The sequence below is a fragment of the Scyliorhinus canicula genome, chromosome 1 (genome assembly GCF_902713615.1).
Source record: "Scyliorhinus canicula chromosome 1, sScyCan1.1, whole genome shotgun sequence".
Taxonomy (NCBI): Eukaryota; Metazoa; Chordata; class Chondrichthyes; order Carcharhiniformes; family Scyliorhinidae; genus Scyliorhinus; species Scyliorhinus canicula.
In genome coordinates this window covers 28,663,558-28,684,496 of record NC_052146.1, presented here as the reverse complement: position 1 = coordinate 28,684,496, position 20,939 = coordinate 28,663,558, and the positions used below count along the sequence as shown (strand labels likewise).

Here is a 20,939-nt window from a genome sequence, read left to right as displayed (position 1 = left end):
CTATCTGAATATGGTCAGGTGACACTACAATTGGCATCACTCAGGCTAATGGCAAGTGAAAATAAACAAGGATGTCCGCGCCTTGTCAATTATCTAATGACTCCTACTGGAAAGTATGCAAGTGTGGGTCAGGCTCGGGTGTAATGCTCTGCGTGGTTGCATTTTTTTTCATTCTAAATTATGCATGAGGACTGAGCACCTGGTTATGTACTGGATGGCTGCAGGCCATATAGAGCCACATCCTAGTCCAAGCTACTAAAAGAGAACTGAACAAAAAGATTTTTTTTTTAAATAAAAAAAATTATCAAATCAACAAAATGTGAGATCTGTAAAATTCCAGGACAGCCAGCATTTCAAAGGGTTGAATTTCACACCCCCTTTGGTTGAATTTCATGCCCCTTTTGATAACACGTCTGCTGATGTATGATACTATTAAAAACAGAACTCAAAAATCAAATCCCTGCAGCAGGAAATCATTACCTCTGAAACATGTGCAATTTTTTCACTCACCAATTTTCTGGTTGAAGATCTTCTCAAAGGTTAGTTCATCTCTTTCCTCCAGGTACTTTTGCATAACACTGCGTATGCTGAAAATTAAGAAAAAGTAAAAATGTAGAAATCTGCCAGTTGTTTCAATAAAGTGCAAAATGTTGACTCCCAACACACCACATGAAATCTTTTTAGTTTCACTACTGGCTGACGCATATGGTTTCGTTAATTAGTTTCTGAAAATCAAATGTGTAACAAATTATGGTCGAGTGAGAAGACAGAATGTTACAGTTTGCCTTTCAATACTACAGAAATTGTCCTAATACATGGCACCTCCTTTTAAAAAGGTTTAATTTGAAAATGTTTATTTTTTAATCTTTCTATTTTTCTTTGCTGCTTCCAGACCTCAAGTCCTACACAGCCAAAGTGGCGAAATGCAAACCTAGTCTGTCAATGCTGATATCTGTCTTGGGCACTTGCAGGGGCTTTTCACAGTAATTTCATTGAAGCCTACTTGTGACAATAAGCGATGATTAATTAATTATTCAATTGTACAACAGCTCCTCTTCCTCTCTCTGGGGAATTGCTTATTTCCACCCTCCATCTCAGAATGACTCTTACTCTGATGTTATGCTCTCTTAGTACATAAATGACCACTGAGCCCTTACTAACCATCACTTTTAAGTGATTTTACCTTTGTTATCTCCAAGTAACAGCTCGTCCCTCCACTCAATATAGTATGGCTGAAGTCATGGCATGGGAAGTTGCAACTGCATACAGCTACAATCTCATGATTTACTATGTTACTGTTATTCTTCATAAACAAACACATTTAGAGGACATGGCCTTGAAAACCAAGTGTGTCAATTATTTGTACAAAGTTCTGACAATCAAATTTAATTTTCACCACTTACTTTCAGATTATATATCATTTGATCATCTGACTTAACGAACTGCAATCAAATCCTCCTAAAAGCAGACATCAGTAGACAACGGCACAGAGATAAAACCCACTAAGGATTAATGTGCTTCAGTTTTATGATATTCTTTATTGATTGCAGGAACAAAAGGTACGTGCATGCTGACACTTGGAGGTTGTTGCCACTTGTTATTTTTACTATATTGATCTCAATAAGCTATAAGGGAAATCTCACATCAACGTACAATATATTATTAATTTATCCTTTCAAATTGAACCGACCACTACCACTTACAGCGAAAGATCGGTTACAACCAGGACTTTATTCTAGTGTTCAGCTTGCCATTGGTTACGTATGCAAGGGTCTCGCGTAAGCAAAAACAAAGCCAAAGTGGGATCTCTTCATGGCTTTCTTATTTCTTGTCTCTGCACCTCTTTCAATATTACTTCCTCACCCTTAACTTCCATTCTGACAACTCTTGTCTTTTGTGAGTGGCCCCTCATTTTGACCATCTTTCAGCCAACAGTGTTGTACTCTCTGAAAATTATTTTCTGAACCCTTCTACTTCTTAACTTCAATGGCCATTTTAAGAAGTTTTTCAACTCTCCTAACTCTTGCACCATGATTCACCATATTTCTTGGATTTCTTTTAACTATTTTGTCTTTGGCGTACTGATGTAAAAGCACCTTGGCACATTAATGGAGCAATACTACAAGTTAAGCTGTTGCGTGTTTTACATGAGTCAGAATTTTAGTCAATCTTCAAAAGGAAGAGTTTCACTTTGTATTGCAACTGACAGTGCTTGCAGGGATCAGTTCCACGGTTTTCTCAGGATCACCCCTTTCCACCCAGCATGTTGTTGTGTAAACACTATGCACTGATGGCTGTGTCAACATCTATATTCCTGATCGCAACACATTCAGAAGAGGATGCAAACCATTTTCCCCAAGAATCAAGACCAGAAGACATAGGAGCAGAATTAAGACACTCGGCCCATTGAGTCTGCTCTGCCATTCAATCATGGCTGATATTTTTCTCATCCCCATTCTCCTGCCTTCTCCCCATAACCCGTGATCCCCTTATTAATCAAGAACCTAAACCTATCTATCTCTGTCTTAAAGACAGTCAGTGATTTGGCCTCCACAGCCTTCTGCGACAAAGAGTTCCACAGATTCACCACCCTCTGGCTGAAGAAATTCCTCCTCATCTCTGGTTTAAAGGATCATCCCTTTAGTCTGAGATTGTGTCCTCTGCTTCTACAAGTGGAAACATCCTCTCCACATTCACACTATCCAGGCCTCGCAGTATCCTGCAAGTTTCAGTAAGATACCCCCCTTACCTTCTAAACTCCAACGAGTACAGACCCAAATCATTCCTCATACGACAAGCTGTTAATTCCAGGGATCATTCTTGTGAACCTCCTCTGGACCTTTTCCAAGGGCAGCACATCCTTCCTTAGATACAGGGTCCAAAACTGCTCACAATACTCCAAATGGGGTCTGACCATAGCGTTATATAACCTCAGAAGTACATCCCTGGTCTTGTATTCTAGCGCTCGTGACATGAATGCCAACACTGCACTTGCCTTCCTAACTGCCAACTGAACTTGCATGTTAACCTTAAGAGAATCGTGAACAAGAACTCCCAAGTCCCTTTGTGCTTCTAATTTCCTAATCATCTCCCCATTTAACCCATCTAACCCACCCCCTAAAATGTTTCCACACAGCATCATTGACATAGCCCTGTGAAGAGATCACTTGATGGTGCCAATCCTAGTGGCACCATTGCAGTGTCAAACCCAAGATGAGGAAGTCAGTGGACCCTGATGACACCAAAGAATGGTGAAGAGACCTGAAAAACATAGACTTTGTCCACAGTTTTTCATTCTTTAAATGTGTATATTATGCCACTAAACTGGAAAGGAGCCAATGCATACCTTTGTTCAAAAAGGGAAGGTAGGATAAAATGGATCTGTTGGTGTAATGTCAGTTGTGAGCAAACTCTCAGAAGCCATAATTCAAAATAATATTAGTAAGTATTTAGAAATGCCAGGGTTAGTCAAGGACAGCAACAACAGACTTGTTAAAAGTAATTCATGTTTGAAAAATTTGCGACCTTTTGGAAAAGTATCTAATTGAATACAAAGTGAATGAATAATATGTACAGTGTATAGGTGTCTCTCAAGAGATTTATTTTAGCAAAAATCAATCATATGCAAGAACCATAGCCACAAAGAAAGAAATTTAAAAATTGGTGCAAATAAGTATTGCTTGAATTAGGGGAGAGATGGAATTAGCCTATTTTTATTATTGGTATACAAAGATGATTTGGCTTGAGCATGAATGATCCAACCTTAAAATTAATTCAAAAAATAGAAGGAGGGGTTTTGACAAACCACAAGAGCTGTAAAAGACTTCAGGGAAAGGCAAACAGGTTAGAAAGACAGACAGGTGACTGATGTAATTTCATGCAAATACTTCTGAGGTAATAGCTGGAAGAAATAAAACAATGAATTGGAGTACATATTAAATGCAAACATGCTGACAGCACAGATCAATAGGGAAGCCCAAGGATGCAAATATTCATGCTCGGAACATGCAAGTGCAAGAACATCTAATCATCAAAAAGTCAACAGTATTTTGGACCTTGTAAATAGCAGCATTGGCGTGAAAAAATGTATACATTTGTGCAATTTATTTGTCAGGTCACAATTAAAATGATGTATGCAGTTTTAGTGGCCCCATTTTGGAAGAATAAATAAAACCATTGAGGTCCTACAACAGATTCACCTCAATGAGGTGAGGATCCATAATTAGGAAAATATTTAAAATTGGTGGTATTATTTCCACAGATGCAAAGAAATTAAAATAAGATTTAATAGTGAAGATGAAGGATTTTGTTTGAGTGAATAGCAAAGAATTATTTCCTCTGACTGGGCAGGGGCCAGTGATAAGATGCTATCAATTTAAAATTGTTTTTAAGAGAGTGAGAGGGGTTCAGGGAAATTCCGACATACATTTCTATGAGTATGCAATGTTTTGTTACACCGACTACTTGAAGCAGAGCCCATTATACCGAAGATTTAACAAATATTTGTAGCAGAGGAAAATAGAGGGCTGTGTGAAAGGGGCAGAATAGTGAAAGACCAATCAAAAATCGAATGCCAAAGAACCTGCACACTGTTGGGCCAAATAGCCTTCTTCTGTATTGTAAGCTTCTGTGAGTCTGTGTATGGGAGAAGTTGCACACAAACTTGGAAACAAATTTTGTTCTCAATACATTTATTATAAAGGTATGGTTTTTGTTCCTGGCAGGTTCCTGCCTTTGTACAATCGCAATCTAGGAGAGCAGTGACCCCTTGTTTGAACCCCTCCAATCTAAATGCCAACCCTGTCACAGTACAAAACAGCTCTTAAGAAAGTCACAAATGACATGTATGTCACTATAACAATGGTAAATTCTCCATCTTCATCATTCCCAAGTTACCTGCAACCTTTGACACGGCTGACCACAGCATCCTCCTCCAAACCCTTTCCACTTGGTGGAACGGCTCTGGTTTGTTTAAACTGTGAAGATGACAACCTAATATATTTTACAATTTTTTGTTCTGTCATTTATAAAATAAATTCAATTTTCTCACCTCTCCCTTTCCACGTTACTGGTTGTCCTCCCAAGTTATTAATATTTAAACGTCAATAGTGACTGCTTGGCTAAAAAAGCGGGGGAGTCATCTCCGCCATGCCCAAGCTTAGATCCATCACGTGGCACAACCCGCCATGCCCAAGCTTAGATCCATCACGTGGCACATGAACTCCCCCCCCCCCCCCCCCCACTTATTCAGGGGCACTGATACTACTTTGGCATACTTTACATTGTCCAGACAACTCAGCGTATACCAACAATGAAATTGGGACCTTTTTGGGTTTGTAACAGCGGTTACTTAAAAACATTGAGCCATTGGGGAGCTTAAAATTACTTAAATTAAAATAAATTCCATGTGGGTGCCTTAAGCCAACTGCCCAACATCTTGGGAATGGCATTCAGAAAGCTAGCGGAAGCAGCAAATTAATTTAAAGGGGCAAATAATGATATTAATGTTCCAGAAACTCAAGATCTTGGTGTGATGTACTTGCAGACATGGTGTAGATCAACATTTTCTGCATTAAGCTTCCTGGTGAACAATAATTCATGGCTGAACACAGAACTGGGCAATTTTCAACAATGTTTTGGATTGGATTTGTTTATTGTCACGTGTACCAAGGTACAGTGAAAAGTATTTTTCTGCGAGCAGCTGAAACAGATCATTTCGATTACCCAATTATTTTTTCCAATTAAGGGGCAATTTAGCTTGACCAATCCACCTACTCTGCACATTTTTGGGTTGTGGGGGCAAAACCCACGCAGACACGGGAAGAATGTGCAAATGCCACACAGACAGTGACCCAGAGCCGGGATTGAACCTGGGACCTCAGCGCCGTGTGGCAGCTGTGCTAACTACTAGGCCACCATGCTGCCCTAAACAGATCATTTAGTACATGAAAATAAAATAAAAAGAAAATACATAATAGGGCAACACAAGGTACATAATGTAAATACATAGCTCCCGGTTTTAAACCTTTGATTTTAGACAATATATATTGTTGCATACATTAGAACATAGAACGATACAGCGCAGTACAGGCCCTTCGGCCCTCGATGTTGCACCGACATGGAAAAAAAAACTAAAGGCCATCTAACCTACACTATGCCCTTATCATCCATATGCTTATCCAATAAACTTTTAAATGCCCTCAATGTTGGCGAGTTCACTACTGTTGCAGGTAGGGCATTCCACGGCCTCACCACTCTTTGCGTAAAAAACCCACCTCTGACCTCTGTCCTATATCTATTACCCCTCAATTTAAGGCTATGTCCCCTCGTGCTAGCCACCTCCATCCGCGGGAGAAGGCTCTCGCTGTCCACCCTATCTAACCCTCTGATCATTTTGTATGCCTCTATTAAGTCACCTCTTAACCTTCTTCTCTCTAACGAAAACAACCTCAAGTCCATCAGCCTTTCCTCATAAGATTTTCCCTCCATACCAGGCAACATCCTGGTAAATCTCCTCTGCACCCGTTCCAAAGCTTCCACGTCCTTCCTATAATGAGGCGACCAGAACTGTACGCAATACTCCAAATGCGGCCGTACTAGAGTTTTGTACAACTGCAACATGACCTCATGGCTCCGGAACTCAATCCCTCTACCAATAAAGGCCAACACACCATAGGCCTTCTTCACAACCCTATCAACCTGGGTGGCAACTTTCAGGGATCTATGTACATGGACACCGAGATCCCTCTGCTCATCCACACTACCAAGAATTTTACCATTAACCAAATATTCCGCATTCCTGTTATTCTTTCCAAAGTGAATCACCTCACACTTCTCCACATTAAACTCCATTTGCCACCTCTCAGCCCAGCTCTGCAGCTTATCTATGTCCCTCTGTAACCTGCAACATCCTTCCGCACTGTCTACAACTCCACCGACTTTAGTGTCGTCTGCAAATTTACTCACCCATCCTTCTGCGCCCTCCTCTAGGTCATTTATAAAAATGACAAACAGCAACGCCCCCAGAACAGATCCTTGTGGTACGCCACTCGTAACTGAACTCCATTCTGAACATTTCCCATCAACTACCACTCTCTGTCTTCTTTCAACTAGCCAATTTCTGATCCACATCTCTAAATCACCCTCAATCCCCAGCCTCCGTATTTTCTGCAATAGCCGACCGTGGGGAACCTTATCAAACGCTTTACTGAAATCCATTTACACCACATTAACTGCTCTACCCTCGTCTACCTGTTCAGTCACCTTCTCAAAGAACTCGATAAGGTTTGTGAGGCATGACCTACCCTTCACAAAACCATGCTGACTATCCCTAATCATATTATTCCTATCTAGATGATTATAAATCGTATCTTTTATAATCCTCTCCAAGACCTTACCCACCACAGACGTTAGGCTCACCGGCCTATAGTTACTGGGGTTATCTCTACTCCCCTTCTTGAACAAAGGGACCACATTTGCTATCCTCCAGTCCTCTGGCACTATTCCTGTAGCCAATGATGACCTAAAAATCAAAGCCAAAGGCTCAGCAATCTCTTCCCTGGCTTCCCAGAGAATCCTAGGATAAATCCCATCCGGCCCCGGGGACTTATCTATTTTCACCTTGTCCAGAATTGCCAACACTTCTTCCCTACGCACCTCAATGCCATCTATTCTAATAGCCTGGGTCTCAGCATTCTCCTCCACAATATTATCTTTTTCTTGAGTGAATACTGACGAAAAGTATTCATTTAGTATCTCGCTTATCTCCTCAGCCTCCACACACAACTTCCCACCACTGTCCTTGACTGGCCCTACTCTTACCCTAGTCATTCTTTTATTCCTGACATACCTATAGAAAGCTTTTGGGTTTTCCTTGATCCTACCTGCCAAAGACTTCTCATGCCCCCTCCTTGCTCGTCTCAGCTCTCTCTTTAGATCCTTCCTCGCTTCCTTGTAACTATCAAGCGCCCCAACTGAAACTTCACGCCTCATCTTCACATAGGCCTCCTTCTTCCTCTTAACAAGAGATTCCACTTCTTTGGTAAACCACGGTTCCCTCGCTCGACCCCTTCCTCCCTGCCTGACTGGTACGTACTTATCAAGAACATGCAATAGCTGTTCCTTGAACAAGCTCCACATATCCAGTGTGCCCAACCCTTGCAGCCTACTTCTCCAACCAACACATCCTAAGTCATGTCTAATGGCATCATAATTGCCCTTCCCCCAGCTATAACTCTTGCCCTGCGGGGTATACTTATCCCTTAAATACTATTAATGCTATTTTTGTGTGGATTTTGTGCTCATCCATGTCAGGGTTAATCATGCTTGGTAATTTAAAAATTACCGGATATCGGAATGAAAAATAAAGCTGCCTCTCACCTGAGGTAGAACCAAAATCAAAGCGCTTCTAGCAATTCTCTGTCAAGCACTTTGAGTTCAAGTACAACCCAGCCAAATGCAGAATTTAAACTGCCTCCTTCAATGAGATCAGGAGAGCAAAAATTAGATGCAGAGTGATGACTCCCATCTCATCAATATTCCCAGTTCCAACTACACCACAAACCCTTGAAATTCCACACAACCATTTTCCTGATTGTTCTGAAGCCTGTTTATTACTGGCAGTTCTAGTTCAGGGACCAGCTGTTTATACCAAACCTGCCTCTTAAATCCAGTGGCAGAATCGTACACCCTTGAAAAACTGACTGCATTAACCTGTATTGGGGTACAGTTCCATGTATACCAGCAGCCAGCCAGTTCCTCACCCAAATGATAATTCTTCTAGTTGTTTGGTAGTACAGAGCTTGAGTATTGGACGTGCTGTCAAAGCTTTTTGTCTTGCACTCGTCAAACAGGTGCAAGAATATTGATTACAAAAGAAAGCAACAATTTATACTGCATGGGAAAAGGGTGCTGTCAGCTCTGATTGGTTGAGGCATTACCATAAATCCACCAGGGAGCAGTTATTCTTCATTTGAGAGTCTGGGGTGCGTCAGTCATGGTAGGCAACACTGACCATCACCCACCACTTTCTAGCAGATACAACTCGGTAGTAGGAAATTAGAACCTTCGCTGATTTTCACATTCCTAGTCTCAGAGCTTTAATTTCAATTTGAACACACCAGGACATGTCAGCTAACTCCAAAAAGACCCAGTACTGAACCCAAGATATGATATATTTTGCCACTGCAACTGGTTGTGTACTTTCTCATTCAAATAGGGAAACTTCCAAGCTGACTTGAATCCAGCCAGCTTCCAAAGAACAATTATTACAAACTACAACAGCAAGAGGAGTATGATGCATTCAGGCTCCTCTTTCATTAGTGGGAGAGCTCTTCGTAATACGCAAATGCTGCAGGAGTGAGTTAAGAATCTTTCATGCTTGTGAAAACATAATGATGATTTACATTCATTCAAAATATATTATAAGCAGGGGTTCATTCCTGGAATCTACATTTGCTTAATTCCTAGTTTCATAACATTCTTCATTTTGGATTCTCTCCCCCCCCCCCCCCCCAAGTTTATCAATTTATGGGGGAAATCGAAATAGGTTTGCCAAAAATCTGAAAAGCCTTTCAGACACAGGCTCAAAATTTGGATGAGATTTAATACTTTATGACCATCATCAATGATGCATAATAGATTGTCATCAGATAACAGCGTAATTACACTGATACTTTATTTAAAGCCTTTTTTTAAAAGCTGTAAAACTTTATTTTTGAAAAATTATTTCCAACATCCCTTGTCCAGGCCGTTCGGTATCACAGTGGTTAGTACTGTTGCCTCATAGCGCCAGGGACCCAGGTTCGATTCCCAGCTTGGATTAATGTCTGTGCAGAGTCTGCACGGTCTCCCAGTGTCTGCGTGGGTTTCTTCCGGGTGCTCCGGTTTCCTTCCACAGTCCAAAGATGTGCGGGTCAGGTGGATTGATCATGCGAAATTGCCCATGGTGTCCAAAAGTTAGATGATGTTGCTGGGTTACGGGGATAGGATAGAGGTATGTGCTTAGGAAGGGTGCTCTTTCGATGGGCTGAATGGCCTCCTTCTGCACTGTAAATTCTATGATTCTATGAACTAGATTCCCCCTCTGGGAATCAGCTAACTTATTTTGTTTCTGTGAGTGCATTAGAACCACAACAAAAACTGCAAGGCTGGTCAACTGAATTGAAAATCTAGTCTAAGCTGGCAAGTCGGTCTCTTTGGGAAAAGAAAATGACATAACTTTAATTTTTATTAAGTCCTACATCAGACACCACATGTAACAGGTATAGTTACATGTATAGTTTTGTAAGTATAGATTTTATATGAACACAAACGATCATCTACAGAACACTATATTTATAACAAAGTAGCTTTGTTCTTTAAGTAGTAGGCAGTAGGGAACAATCGTCAGCAATTTAGGCAAATTTGATATCAGTTTACTTCCTCTTTCTCAAAATTTAGTTTTTCAGGATAGATTGAGTTACAGCCCTTGAATGCGTACAATATGTAACAATCAAAACACTGCAGATATTCAGAAAACATAACACACATACACATGGAATCAGAGAATTTTACAGCACAGAAGTCCATTCGGCCCATCGTGTCTGCACCAGCTCCCGAAAGTGCTACCTAGCCAGTCCCGTTAGCCAGCCCTATTTTCGTAGCCCTCTAAATCCATCACTTTCAAATATATATCCAATCTTCTTTTGAAACCTACTATGGAATCCGCCTCCACCACAAGGCAGCGCTTTCCAAATCACAATAACTCGGAGTAAAGAAGTTTCTCATCTCACACCTAGCTCTCTGGCTGACCATCTCGAAATTGTGACACCCCCCCCTTCCAAATCACAATAACTCGGAGTAAAGAAGTTTCTCATCTCACACCTAGCTCTCTGGCTGACCATCTTGAAATTGTGACATGACACCCCCCCCCCCCCCCCCCCCCAGTCACTGACCTACGAACTAGTGGAAACAAAATATCCTTCTTTATCCTGTCAAAATTGCTCATAATTTTGAACACCTCAATAAGGTCAACTCTTAATCTTCTCAATATGACAAACATGCACCATATTTGCATGTAAATTCATCTAATTTCCCTATGCTCCTGTTTTATTCTGAATTTTTTACATATTATTGTGGAAGCAACGTTATCGACAAACTCTTTCCCACAACACACATTGCACTGCTGTGCTTATGTTTGTTCAAATCAGACAGGAAGGAACCATAAAACCTACAGTCTCATTACTCCTAGCGCGGGTGGCCTATTTACAAAAAAACAAAAAATCATATTGCACCTTTCCCTCCAAAAATGGATTTTGCTGAATATATACCAAAAACTAAATTTTGTATTCAATTTTAAATATTGCATTCACATTTAATCACACGTCACATAAGCTTTTCTGAAAATAAATTATATCATTGCAGGCAGTCCCAATTCTGAATTTTGATCAGTACTATTTTTTAATTTCAAAAACATGTGCTCCAATTGAATTTGCTTATGAATTTTTGATCAAATGAAACAAATTCTCAAATATAATTTCAACTGGGGATGTGTTAATGCAGAAAGTTCACGTGATAGCCAGGCAAAAACAAACTAAATCATTCTAACCTATATTATTTTGGGTTTACACAATTTATTGTGCAATGGTAATGTATATTTTTTTTTATGTATGACCCTGTGTGTCAGGATGTTTTGGACAAATAGATGCACTTCATACATTTTTTTCTTTAAATTGATTTTAATTAGGTGTTAAAATTTTCCCCAAAAAAGCTAATTTGTGTTTCACTCAATTTGGGATATTAACGGTGGGGATGCAGATAATCTCGTATTTAACTGTCGACTAGGTGCTGTTGCATTTGCACCCAGGTTGGGCGCGTTTGATTTCTTAACTTCAGTTTATAACGCACTTTATCTTTCAACGCATTGATGATATTAAGAATTTGTGCAATAAATGACAGCTGCTGCTGCTGTTGTGTTTTGATGGTGATTCAGAGGTGCTACGTCCGCTTGATATGACAAACGGGCTGCAGCTTTTAAATTCGGATTTGGAGGCATTTATACCTCAGGATTCGTTCTTTTTTTCTTTGATTTCTTACCTGGGTTCTGGAAGTACAATTTTCTTGCTAGCTCTGGCGGCTGGAGTCGATTTGCTTTTCTCCATCGCCATTAAATAGCTCACATCAGCCAGCACAGCCTCCAAGTCCGCCATCTTGGTGGGAGAGAGAGAGCGAGAGACACACACAGGCGGCAAGGAAGGCTCTCAGTTCAGCTCAGAGAAAGAGCAAAAGGCAGAGGGACACGGTCACCCACAAACAGCCAAGAGACGGGCACCAGGCAGGGAAGAGAAGACTTCAACCCCCCCGGGGGACAAAACAAGGAGCCCCGTTTCCAAAAACAGAAGAGAGGGGGAGGGGGAAGAGAACCAAGAGCTTCTTCAAGGAGCCAACAGTCAGAAAACTCTGTCCAACTGTATCATCTGGGAACCAGCCAGGCTTCAGTCTTCATTCCTGGTGTCAGAAACCTCCAGGATGGCTCTTGACAGAAGGTCCTTTTCCCCCCTCCCCAACCACCGCTTCCTTCTTCTTCTCCTCCTCCTCCTCTTCCACCACTTGGATCTTCCCTGCTTCCCAACTGCTGTTATTTTGCCCCTCTCTTTTTGGTGCAGCCTGATGCTTTCTGTTGTGCAGTGGCCATGAGCAGAGACTGAAGCCTTCCACTTCCTCCTGGTGTCAAAAAGAGGATCTCTCCGAAAACCTGGAACCGGAGCCGGCTCTTTCTGTTTGTAAACCAGAGGCTCGCCGGATCAGGGTCAACTGGCTGGCCGAGCCTTCACCTCTTTGAGTAAACACCGGAGGAAGTTTAACATTTTTAAGAGGACGCGCAAAAATATATATATATATATTTTAAAGCGTCCGTCGGTAAAGAGAAAACAAACTTCGCTATCTGGGGCTCCACTCGCCTTGCCCGCGGATTCAGGAGGCGCTCGTTTCGCACTTGAAACGGCACATGGGGGTTGTTATCGGAAAGAGCAAGGTTTCGTTAGCTTCAATCACCATCCATATCCTTCCCCACCAACCCACCCACTCAGAGATCCGCACCGCAAGTCAGAACGGGGCATGTTCATCTTACTCCGCCCAACCTGCCATTTACACACAAAGTCATCTCCCAGGAGGGGAGGCTTCAGAAACTCATCTCGGGGATTGGCGCAAAATTGGCGCTATCGGATCGGCCGCCCGTTCCAGGCAGAGTCTGATATTCCGTATTTAACACCTATAGAGATGTCAGAGCCTGCGGAGAGGCTGATTCGAAACCACCCATTTTGCGCCATTTCTCGGTGGATTTCGACCCCCCCCCCCCCATATTAATTGTCTCCTGGGTTACGGTGGGCATTTTAATTAGAAATATCTAATTTCGATTAGAAAGTGAAAACGTTTTTTTTTTAAAACGAAGCAGTCAGTCGTGGGGGTAGATTATATTGGTGATTAATTTTCAGAACATAAACTAGCGGATTTTGTTCGCCACCACACTTGCATTGCTCACTCACACACACGGATGGACCGTTTTGATGATCCTCCGTTCAACGTGGGTGACCTGCACCACAGCAAAAGCAACACGGTCAGGAGTGAAGATGTGAAATCTTGATTATTTTTTTGGGTGGGGTAAAGGAGGCAGGTTGACTTTATTTTCCTTTTGTCGCTCGGGTCTCCTTTTCTCAGAGGAGCTGATTTATTTTTTTGCTGGGGTCCCGATCCACAGCCACTGAAGCTACTGCCATGTTCGCCGAGAACCAGTAAACTCGGCATACACCAGCAAGCAACCTGCATGAACTGAAGGCTAAAGCGTCGTTTACCCCCGCGAAGCATCATGAGAAACCAAAAGAGACTGGTTTAATTTGACATTTTTGGTAAGTTGTCTATTTCTGGGGGTCAATTTTATTTTGCTGATGAGGGATCTTTCTACCTTGTGCCATGCATGATGTTACTCACATCAACATGTGTATCTATCTACATTTGGCAGGTTTACCAAAATCAGCAAAACTACTTTGAAATAATCGTCCATTTCAACTTCCAAGTCAATTCCATTGTGTTCTGTAAACAACCATAATTGAGGAAAACAACTCGTGTCAAAGCTATCATAGCTCATTTGAATAAAGCTTTCACTTCTTTATTTTAAAAAAAACTGTTTCCTCTCTCCCCTGGAAGCATTCACTCTCATTGCAAAATCAGAGGCACGCGTAGTGCAGTATATTTTGTATCCCCAATAAGTTCCAGTAACACTGACCATTGATCCTTCTGGGTTGCACTGCAGCCTGAAATTTCCCACACAGGCTGCACACACGTCCTCCCTCTCAGTTTACCACTTGTGCAAATTCTTTTTAAATGTCGCACATTTAAATTATCCACGCACTCCAAAACATAAATTGACTCATCGGGCAGCGTTTTACGTTTGGGACCAGGAGTCAAATGGGGGTCTCGATGCGGTGATTTTTCCAATTGATTGGCCAATTAGTGGTCAGCAGGCTCTTGAAGTTGGTAACCAATTGGAGGCCGCAGCCAGCCTTTTGGGTGGCGGGAAAGGGCCCATCTATCTTGGTGGGCTACTAACAACTTTTTTTTAATGTGAATTTAATAAATGGTCACAGCTGCCTGGCCACTATTGTGACTGTGGGGGAATCACCTCCATATGACGGCTTGAGGGCACAGGTGGGGAGGGGGAGCCACAGCGTCCACTTGGGAGTGCTGGTGCCACTGGGGGTGACATTTCAGTTGGGCTCTGATAATTGGCCTTAATTGATATTTAACATGTCACTAACTTGTAAGCAAGTAACCCTTGTTCCCACCTCTGAGAAAATGGCTCTAAGAGTAATGATGCCAGAAAACTGACATGCAGTCAATCGCGTCAAATTACACTCCCACCCAACTCTGTTCTCACCCTCTTATCTGGGGAAAAATTCTGCCCATAGTTAGAATGACATGTGTTCACCATATAAATTTGATGTTGTATCTCACAATGATCATACTTCCTCCAGCAATTCCCCTGCCAACACCCTTCCCCCCCCCCCCCCCTTCAATTAGTCTCTCCCTCCCCCTTCTCCCCTATCGTCCATCACTGGCCAAGAGGGTGGCAACACCGCTTACGCCAGTGGCGGGACCCTCTGCAGCCACCTATGCAGGAGTGGTGGCCTCCACCATCCCCGCTGCTCCCAAGGCTCCATCACCGTTTTGTCTTGTGACACAAAAACTCGGGGTGAAGTGTTACCCCACCCCACTATGTCAATCGAGGCCTGTGTCTGTGCTAGGCCGGTTGTCAGCCTTTCAGCCATAGTTACAGCTTCAAAGGTGTATGGCAAGGCTGTCTTCTTTCTGAGCGAGCGATCTACCACAACCTGGAAAAGGAGCTTCACCCTGTTGGGGGGGAGCCATGAAGGCGCCCACCAACACCTCGGCTGCCGACATGACGGTGAGGGAGCACCCGCGTGGCCAAAGGGTGCAAAAGAAGACAAACAGGAAGGTTCAACAGCAGTCAGTTTTGGATCCCTCTGACCTTGACTGACCTAGTGTCCCTGGCTATCAGCTCGAGTGCAGCCATTACGCCTCGTCCCACCATCACCCCCAGCCCGGTGACATTTCATCATCGGGTGCCGGGCTCGACGATATTTCTGCGCATGCACATGTGGGTGGAGGTGCACGGTATTGACTCGGAGGGTGCTCTGTCCCAGCCACAAATTCGAGGGAGCAGCATTGAGGGACAAGGAAGCAGGGTGTGGGGGGGGGGGGGGGGAGCAGCATTGAGGGACAAGGAAACAGCCTTGGGGGGGGCCTCTAGAGATAGACGTCTTTTCGGTGCGTGACCCTCTGCCCCGCAAACGGCGTCAGTCCAGGTGCGTTCCCATCAACATCACGGCCAGTCCCCAAAAGAAATGAGGCAAGGGGATTCTTCCCAGTGTAATTTAGCACTCCGGACTTGTTTGATTTCTCAGGGGAGAGGGTCAGCGATAACCCCCTGCTTCTTGGGTTCTTAGCGGGCTATGATTTGGAAGACCCTCTGTCCCAACCCCTGTCTTCGGGCAACTCCTCCACCATCCCGGAGCTGTTTCCAGAGTTGTTTCAGCGGCCTTTCAGTCACCGGGCGGTGGGGACAAAGCAGGGGTCTGCACCACCACCTCCCGCTGGCACGGGATCCCAGGAGGAGCCCCAGGGATCCTGCCTGTCGATGAACCTGGTGGCAGGATCGAGGCAGGCCCTGGGTTAACTGGTGGGCTCGTGTCGTCCGCCGCACTCAGTGTGGTGGAGGACCCGGGCCCGGAGGGTGACTCTCCGAAGGCTGTCAACTGCCCGATGTTGGGAGCAGAGTGTGCACGTGAGGCTGTTTGCAGCGGCGTGCGGGGCTCACTCGTGCCTGACACTATGTCGCCCCTCACCCCCTCTGGGGGACTCCCGGAATTTGTCACATTATAATTGAGGGTTCTTTTTTTCTTCTGCCGCCATAGATATTTCAGACAGTTCCCTATTGGGCACACCTCCACCAACCCCATCCCTCCATCCATCCCAGCACTCTCCTTTCCCCTCTCTCCCCACCACCGCCCTTCCCTCATCCCCTTCCTCCCCTTATGTTGGTACAGAGGTGAGAGTATCTGGTCTCTCCGGCGCAATGTTTAGTGCTTGTACCGTTTGTTTTTGTACAACTGTGTTGTTTACCATTTTAATGATCAGAATATCCTACCCGCACCCCGTACGTTGGTACTGAGGTGAGGGTACACAGTTTCTCAAATGCAAAATTAGAGTTTGTACTATTTGGCCTTGTCGAACTGTAATGTTTACTGTCTTAATAAAAATATGTCTGGGTGAAAGGTCTGCCCATAGTTAGAATGACATATGTTAACCACATAGATTTGATGTTGTACCTCACATTGATTGTATTTCCTCCAGCAATTCCCCTGCCGAGAATGTTTTCGAGATAGTTTCTTAGAAAAGCGCATTCTGGACCCAACCAGAGAGTTGGCTATACTAAACCTGGTATTATGCAATGAGATAGGATTAATTGATAACCCATGAGGTTATCAATGATTAGTATATTGAATTTTACGTTCAGTTTGAGGGAGAGAATAGTGAGTCCAAGACTGGTATTTTAAACTTAAGTAAGGGCAATTGTGGAATGAAAGCAGAGATAGCTAAAGTGAACTGCCAAATGAGGTTAAGGGATAGATCAATAGAGATGCAATGGCAGACATTTACGGTGATATTTCAGAATACATAAACTAGATATATTCCAACAAGGAAGACAAATTCCAAGGGGAGGACCTAACATCTGTGGTTAAATAAAAACAAAGTTGAAGACTTTATCAAACTTAAAGGAAAAAAATATAATTGTGCAAAGATGGGTGGCAGGTCAGAAGATGGCACAGAATATAAAGAACAGCAAAGAATGACAAAAAGATTACTAAGGAGTGGAAAATTAAAGGTAAGGTAAAGTCGGCATAAACCCAGATGACCATAGGCTGCATTCCCCATTGTGGATCACCACACCTCAGGCAAGGGGCAAGGTTGAGAAGGCGGGGCTTTCATGAATAACCTGGAAAATTAGAGTACGACAGAAAGCTAACTAGAAATATATCGATGAATAGTAAGAGTTTCTATAGATACTGAAATACGATCAGAGTTAGGATTTTGGAGGAGGATAGGGCATCTCTGGAGGGGGTGAAGGCCAAGTGGGAGGAGCTGTGGAAGGCACTGGAAGAGAGGTTGTGGTGGGTGTGAGGTGCAGTGGAGGGTGAATGCCTCAACCCTGTGCGCAAGGCTGGAGTTGATACAGCTTAAAGAGCTGTATCCGTGGAACACAGGGCATACTTGACAAAGTTGAAGATGTGTCGGTTGTTCGAGAGGGTGGAGAATATTTGTGAACGGTGTGGGAGGGGCCAGCCAATCATGTACACATGTTCTGGTCGTGCCTGAAGTTGGAGAAAATTTGAAGGTGGTTCTTCAGCACCATGTTGGTGATCTTGCATGTGGATTTAGAGCCCAGTCCCCTGGGAGCCTTATTCTTGGTGTCGGACTTGCCCGGGTTGCAGACGGGAGCAGGAGCAGATGTTTTAGCCTTCGCCACTTTGATTGCTCGCAGGCAGGTCCTGTTGGGGTGGAGGTCAGTTTCTACGCCCTGTGCCTCGGCATGACTAGGGGATTTAATGGAGTTCTTGTACTTGGAAAAGGTGAAATTTGCTCTGATGGGGTGCATGTAAGGGGTTCCATAAGAGCTAGGATTTGTATATATTACATTTCAAGGAGCTGGTTACCGTTGAATGATCGGAGAGGTGGATTAAGGTGTTGGAGGGAGGGGGGGGGGGCGCAGTTTTAGGGTTTTGTGTTGGTTTTACTTTGTAATGTTAGGTGTTTTGAATGTTAAAAATTTGAATAAAAATACTTTAACAAAAACTACGATCAGTGTTAACAAACTGAGCATTGGTCCTATAGAAAATGAGTCTGGGAAATTAATGGAAAATAAGGAGATGGCAGATGAATTGAACAGGTATTTTGTATTGGAGACAAGTAACATCCCAGAAATAGCTGTAAATCAGGAATTATAAAGGAGAAGGGAACTCAGAAAATTACAATCACCAGGGAAGTGGTGTTGAGCAAGTTGTTGGAGCTGTGGGCAGACAAATCCCCAGGTCCAAATAGACTTCATCCTGGGGTATTAAAAGAAGTGGCTCGTGACATAGTTGATGCATTGATTTCAATTTTCCAAAATTCCCTGGATTCAGGAAAGTTGCCATTAGATTGGAAAATAGCAAATTAAAGTTTTTATTTAAAAAAAGGAGAGATAGACAGGCCTGTTAGCTTTATAGGGAAAATGTTGGAAGCTGTTATTAAAGTTTTTACAACAGGATTTTGTGAAAGGAAAATCATGATTAACCAATTTATTGGAGTTCTTTGAAGAAGTCACATATGCTGTCGATAAAGGGGAACCAATGGTGGTCTATGTTTCTAGAAGGTATTTGAGAAGGTTCCACATCAAAAGCTTTGCGGAAAATAAATGCTCATGGTGTAGAGAGTAACATATTGCCCCATAACATACAGGTTCCCCCAGTGTCGCGTTTAGGGGGAATCCCTCTAGGAAGTTCCTACGTAAGAGTTTACCTGACAATTACTCAGAAGTGCTAACTTCCGCTGGACAGTTGCGCTGGGCTGGGAACCATCCGGCAGAAGTGATTAAATCACTAACTTTGGTTCGTCCCGCCAACCTTACTCTGATAGTTACTTTGAAAAGAGTTAGAAGGGAAAAAACACTTCTAACTCCATAGGAACTATTTTCACATTTTCTCACATTATCACAGGATCATACTCTATCTGCCAAGTTTTGCTTACCTATCTATATCCGTTTGCAGATTCTTGTGATAGAAGATTGGAGAATATATTATTTTGGAACAAGGGGAGTATTATTCCATACAATATAGGATGCATTACAAGTAACGTGATGGCCAATAGCAGATCTCCAATTGCTTACAATGTTTAGAGGCTATGTTATTTTAAAGGAGTGAGTGCAATAATAATCACTTATTGTCACAAGTAGGCTTCAATGAAGTTACTGTGAAAAGCCCATAGTCGCCACATTCTGGCGCCTGTTCGGGGAGGCCAGTAATGTGGATTCCCACAGTATGGGAATATAGAAGCGCAAGAGGACATCAGTTGTGAAAGAATTCAGAAATAAGAACCAAATTCACTGGCTGTTGGGAATCTCTGTTCCCGTTGGCAGCGCACCCCCGCCTGTGCATTTCCCGGTGCCGTGGGGTGGCTTTAATAGGAAATCTCATTTAAAAGAATGGCTGAAAAACACGCGGCTGGGGAACAGGAGAATCCATCCCAACCTCTACCCTTACATAATACAAGAAAATAGGGCTTTCCTTATGTATTACTATTTGTATAAGTAAGTGTATTAATATTCTTTTTCCCCTAGAATAATAATCAAATAGATAATTTATTAACCATATAAGCTCCATAAATAATTAATCCTGCTACACGCAAAAGTCATGTGAAGAAGCAAAAATATCATCACAAACATTACTTGTTCCTAACCTTTATTTAATGTGTTTGTGTATAAAAAGCCCTTACATATTTTTCAGCTGTCTGTACCTTTTGTTATTTTTTTTGGCCAGATGACAGAACACTCTAACTATAGCAAGTACAGCTGCATAATCAAATCTTTTTGTAAACAATTACTTTGGAGTTTTCGGTATAAACAAATGACAATCTAGATATTGTAATAATCTTTTGTTTCTCTCTCTCTTGTTTCCCTTTTCCAACTCTGCTTCCTGAAATAATAAAAAAAAGTCAACAGTGCTTTTCATTGTACACTTTTTACTCAAACCATTTCTGAAATTTATTTTCCAGGTTCATTTCCAAACATTTGGAAAACTCAGAATTCCTCTTCCAAGATGAGGAAAAAGAAATTTCATCATGAGAAAAATAAATATATTCTGTTTTTGAATTCTCAAATGAAAAATAAAAATGGAAATCCTGTAATCGCCTCCTGTTGTTGGCAAGTTATTTTCACTCTGTGCATAAAGGATTGAACCAAGAACATAGAACAGTACAGCACAGACAGGCCCTTTGGCCCTCGATGTTGTGCCGAGCATTGTCCGAAACCAAGATCAAGCTATCCCACTCCCTGTCATTCTGGTGTGCTCCATGTGCCTATCCAATAACCACTTGAAAGTTCCTAAAGTGTCCGACTCCACTATCACAGCAGGCAGTCCATTCCACACCCTAACCACTCTCTGAGTAAAGAACTTACCTTGGACATCCCTCCTATATCTCCCACCCTAAATCTTGTACTTATGCCCCCTTATAACAGCTAAAGAAGTTACATAAACTTGCTAAATTTTACTGGACAGCACACATGATTAACACAGGTAATCTGGGGATACAGACTGTTCTCCAGACTGAGTTCACCTAACAAGATTTAA

General features: G+C 42.6%; 1 protein-coding gene and 1 long non-coding RNA gene across 3 annotated transcripts in view; one reads left to right on the top strand and one right to left on the bottom strand.

Moving 5' to 3' along the window:
- grk3 (G protein-coupled receptor kinase 3) overlaps positions 1 to 12,725 on the bottom strand; it is a 408,882-nt gene extending 396,157 nt beyond the window's left edge. The window contains exons 1-2 of one of the 2 annotated variants that reach the window (XM_038778587.1): positions 12,076 to 12,725; positions 511 to 587 (exon numbers count right to left, since the gene is read on the bottom strand). In XM_038778587.1, coding sequence (XP_038634515.1) covers positions 511 to 587; positions 12,076 to 12,188 — 190 coding nt within the window. In that variant the 5' untranslated portion in view covers positions 12,189 to 12,725. The remainder of the gene's footprint in view (positions 1 to 510; positions 588 to 12,075) is intronic. The other variant, XM_038778674.1, reaches the window with a different exon arrangement.
- Positions 12,726 to 13,114: 389 nt separating this feature from the next.
- LOC119954366 lies at positions 13,115 to 20,501 on the top strand. Its single transcript, XR_005458228.1, has 2 exons — positions 13,115 to 13,883; positions 20,365 to 20,501. It is a non-coding gene; the product is annotated as an uncharacterized LOC119954366 (long non-coding RNA).
- The last annotated feature ends 438 nt before the right edge of the window (positions 20,502 to 20,939 follow it).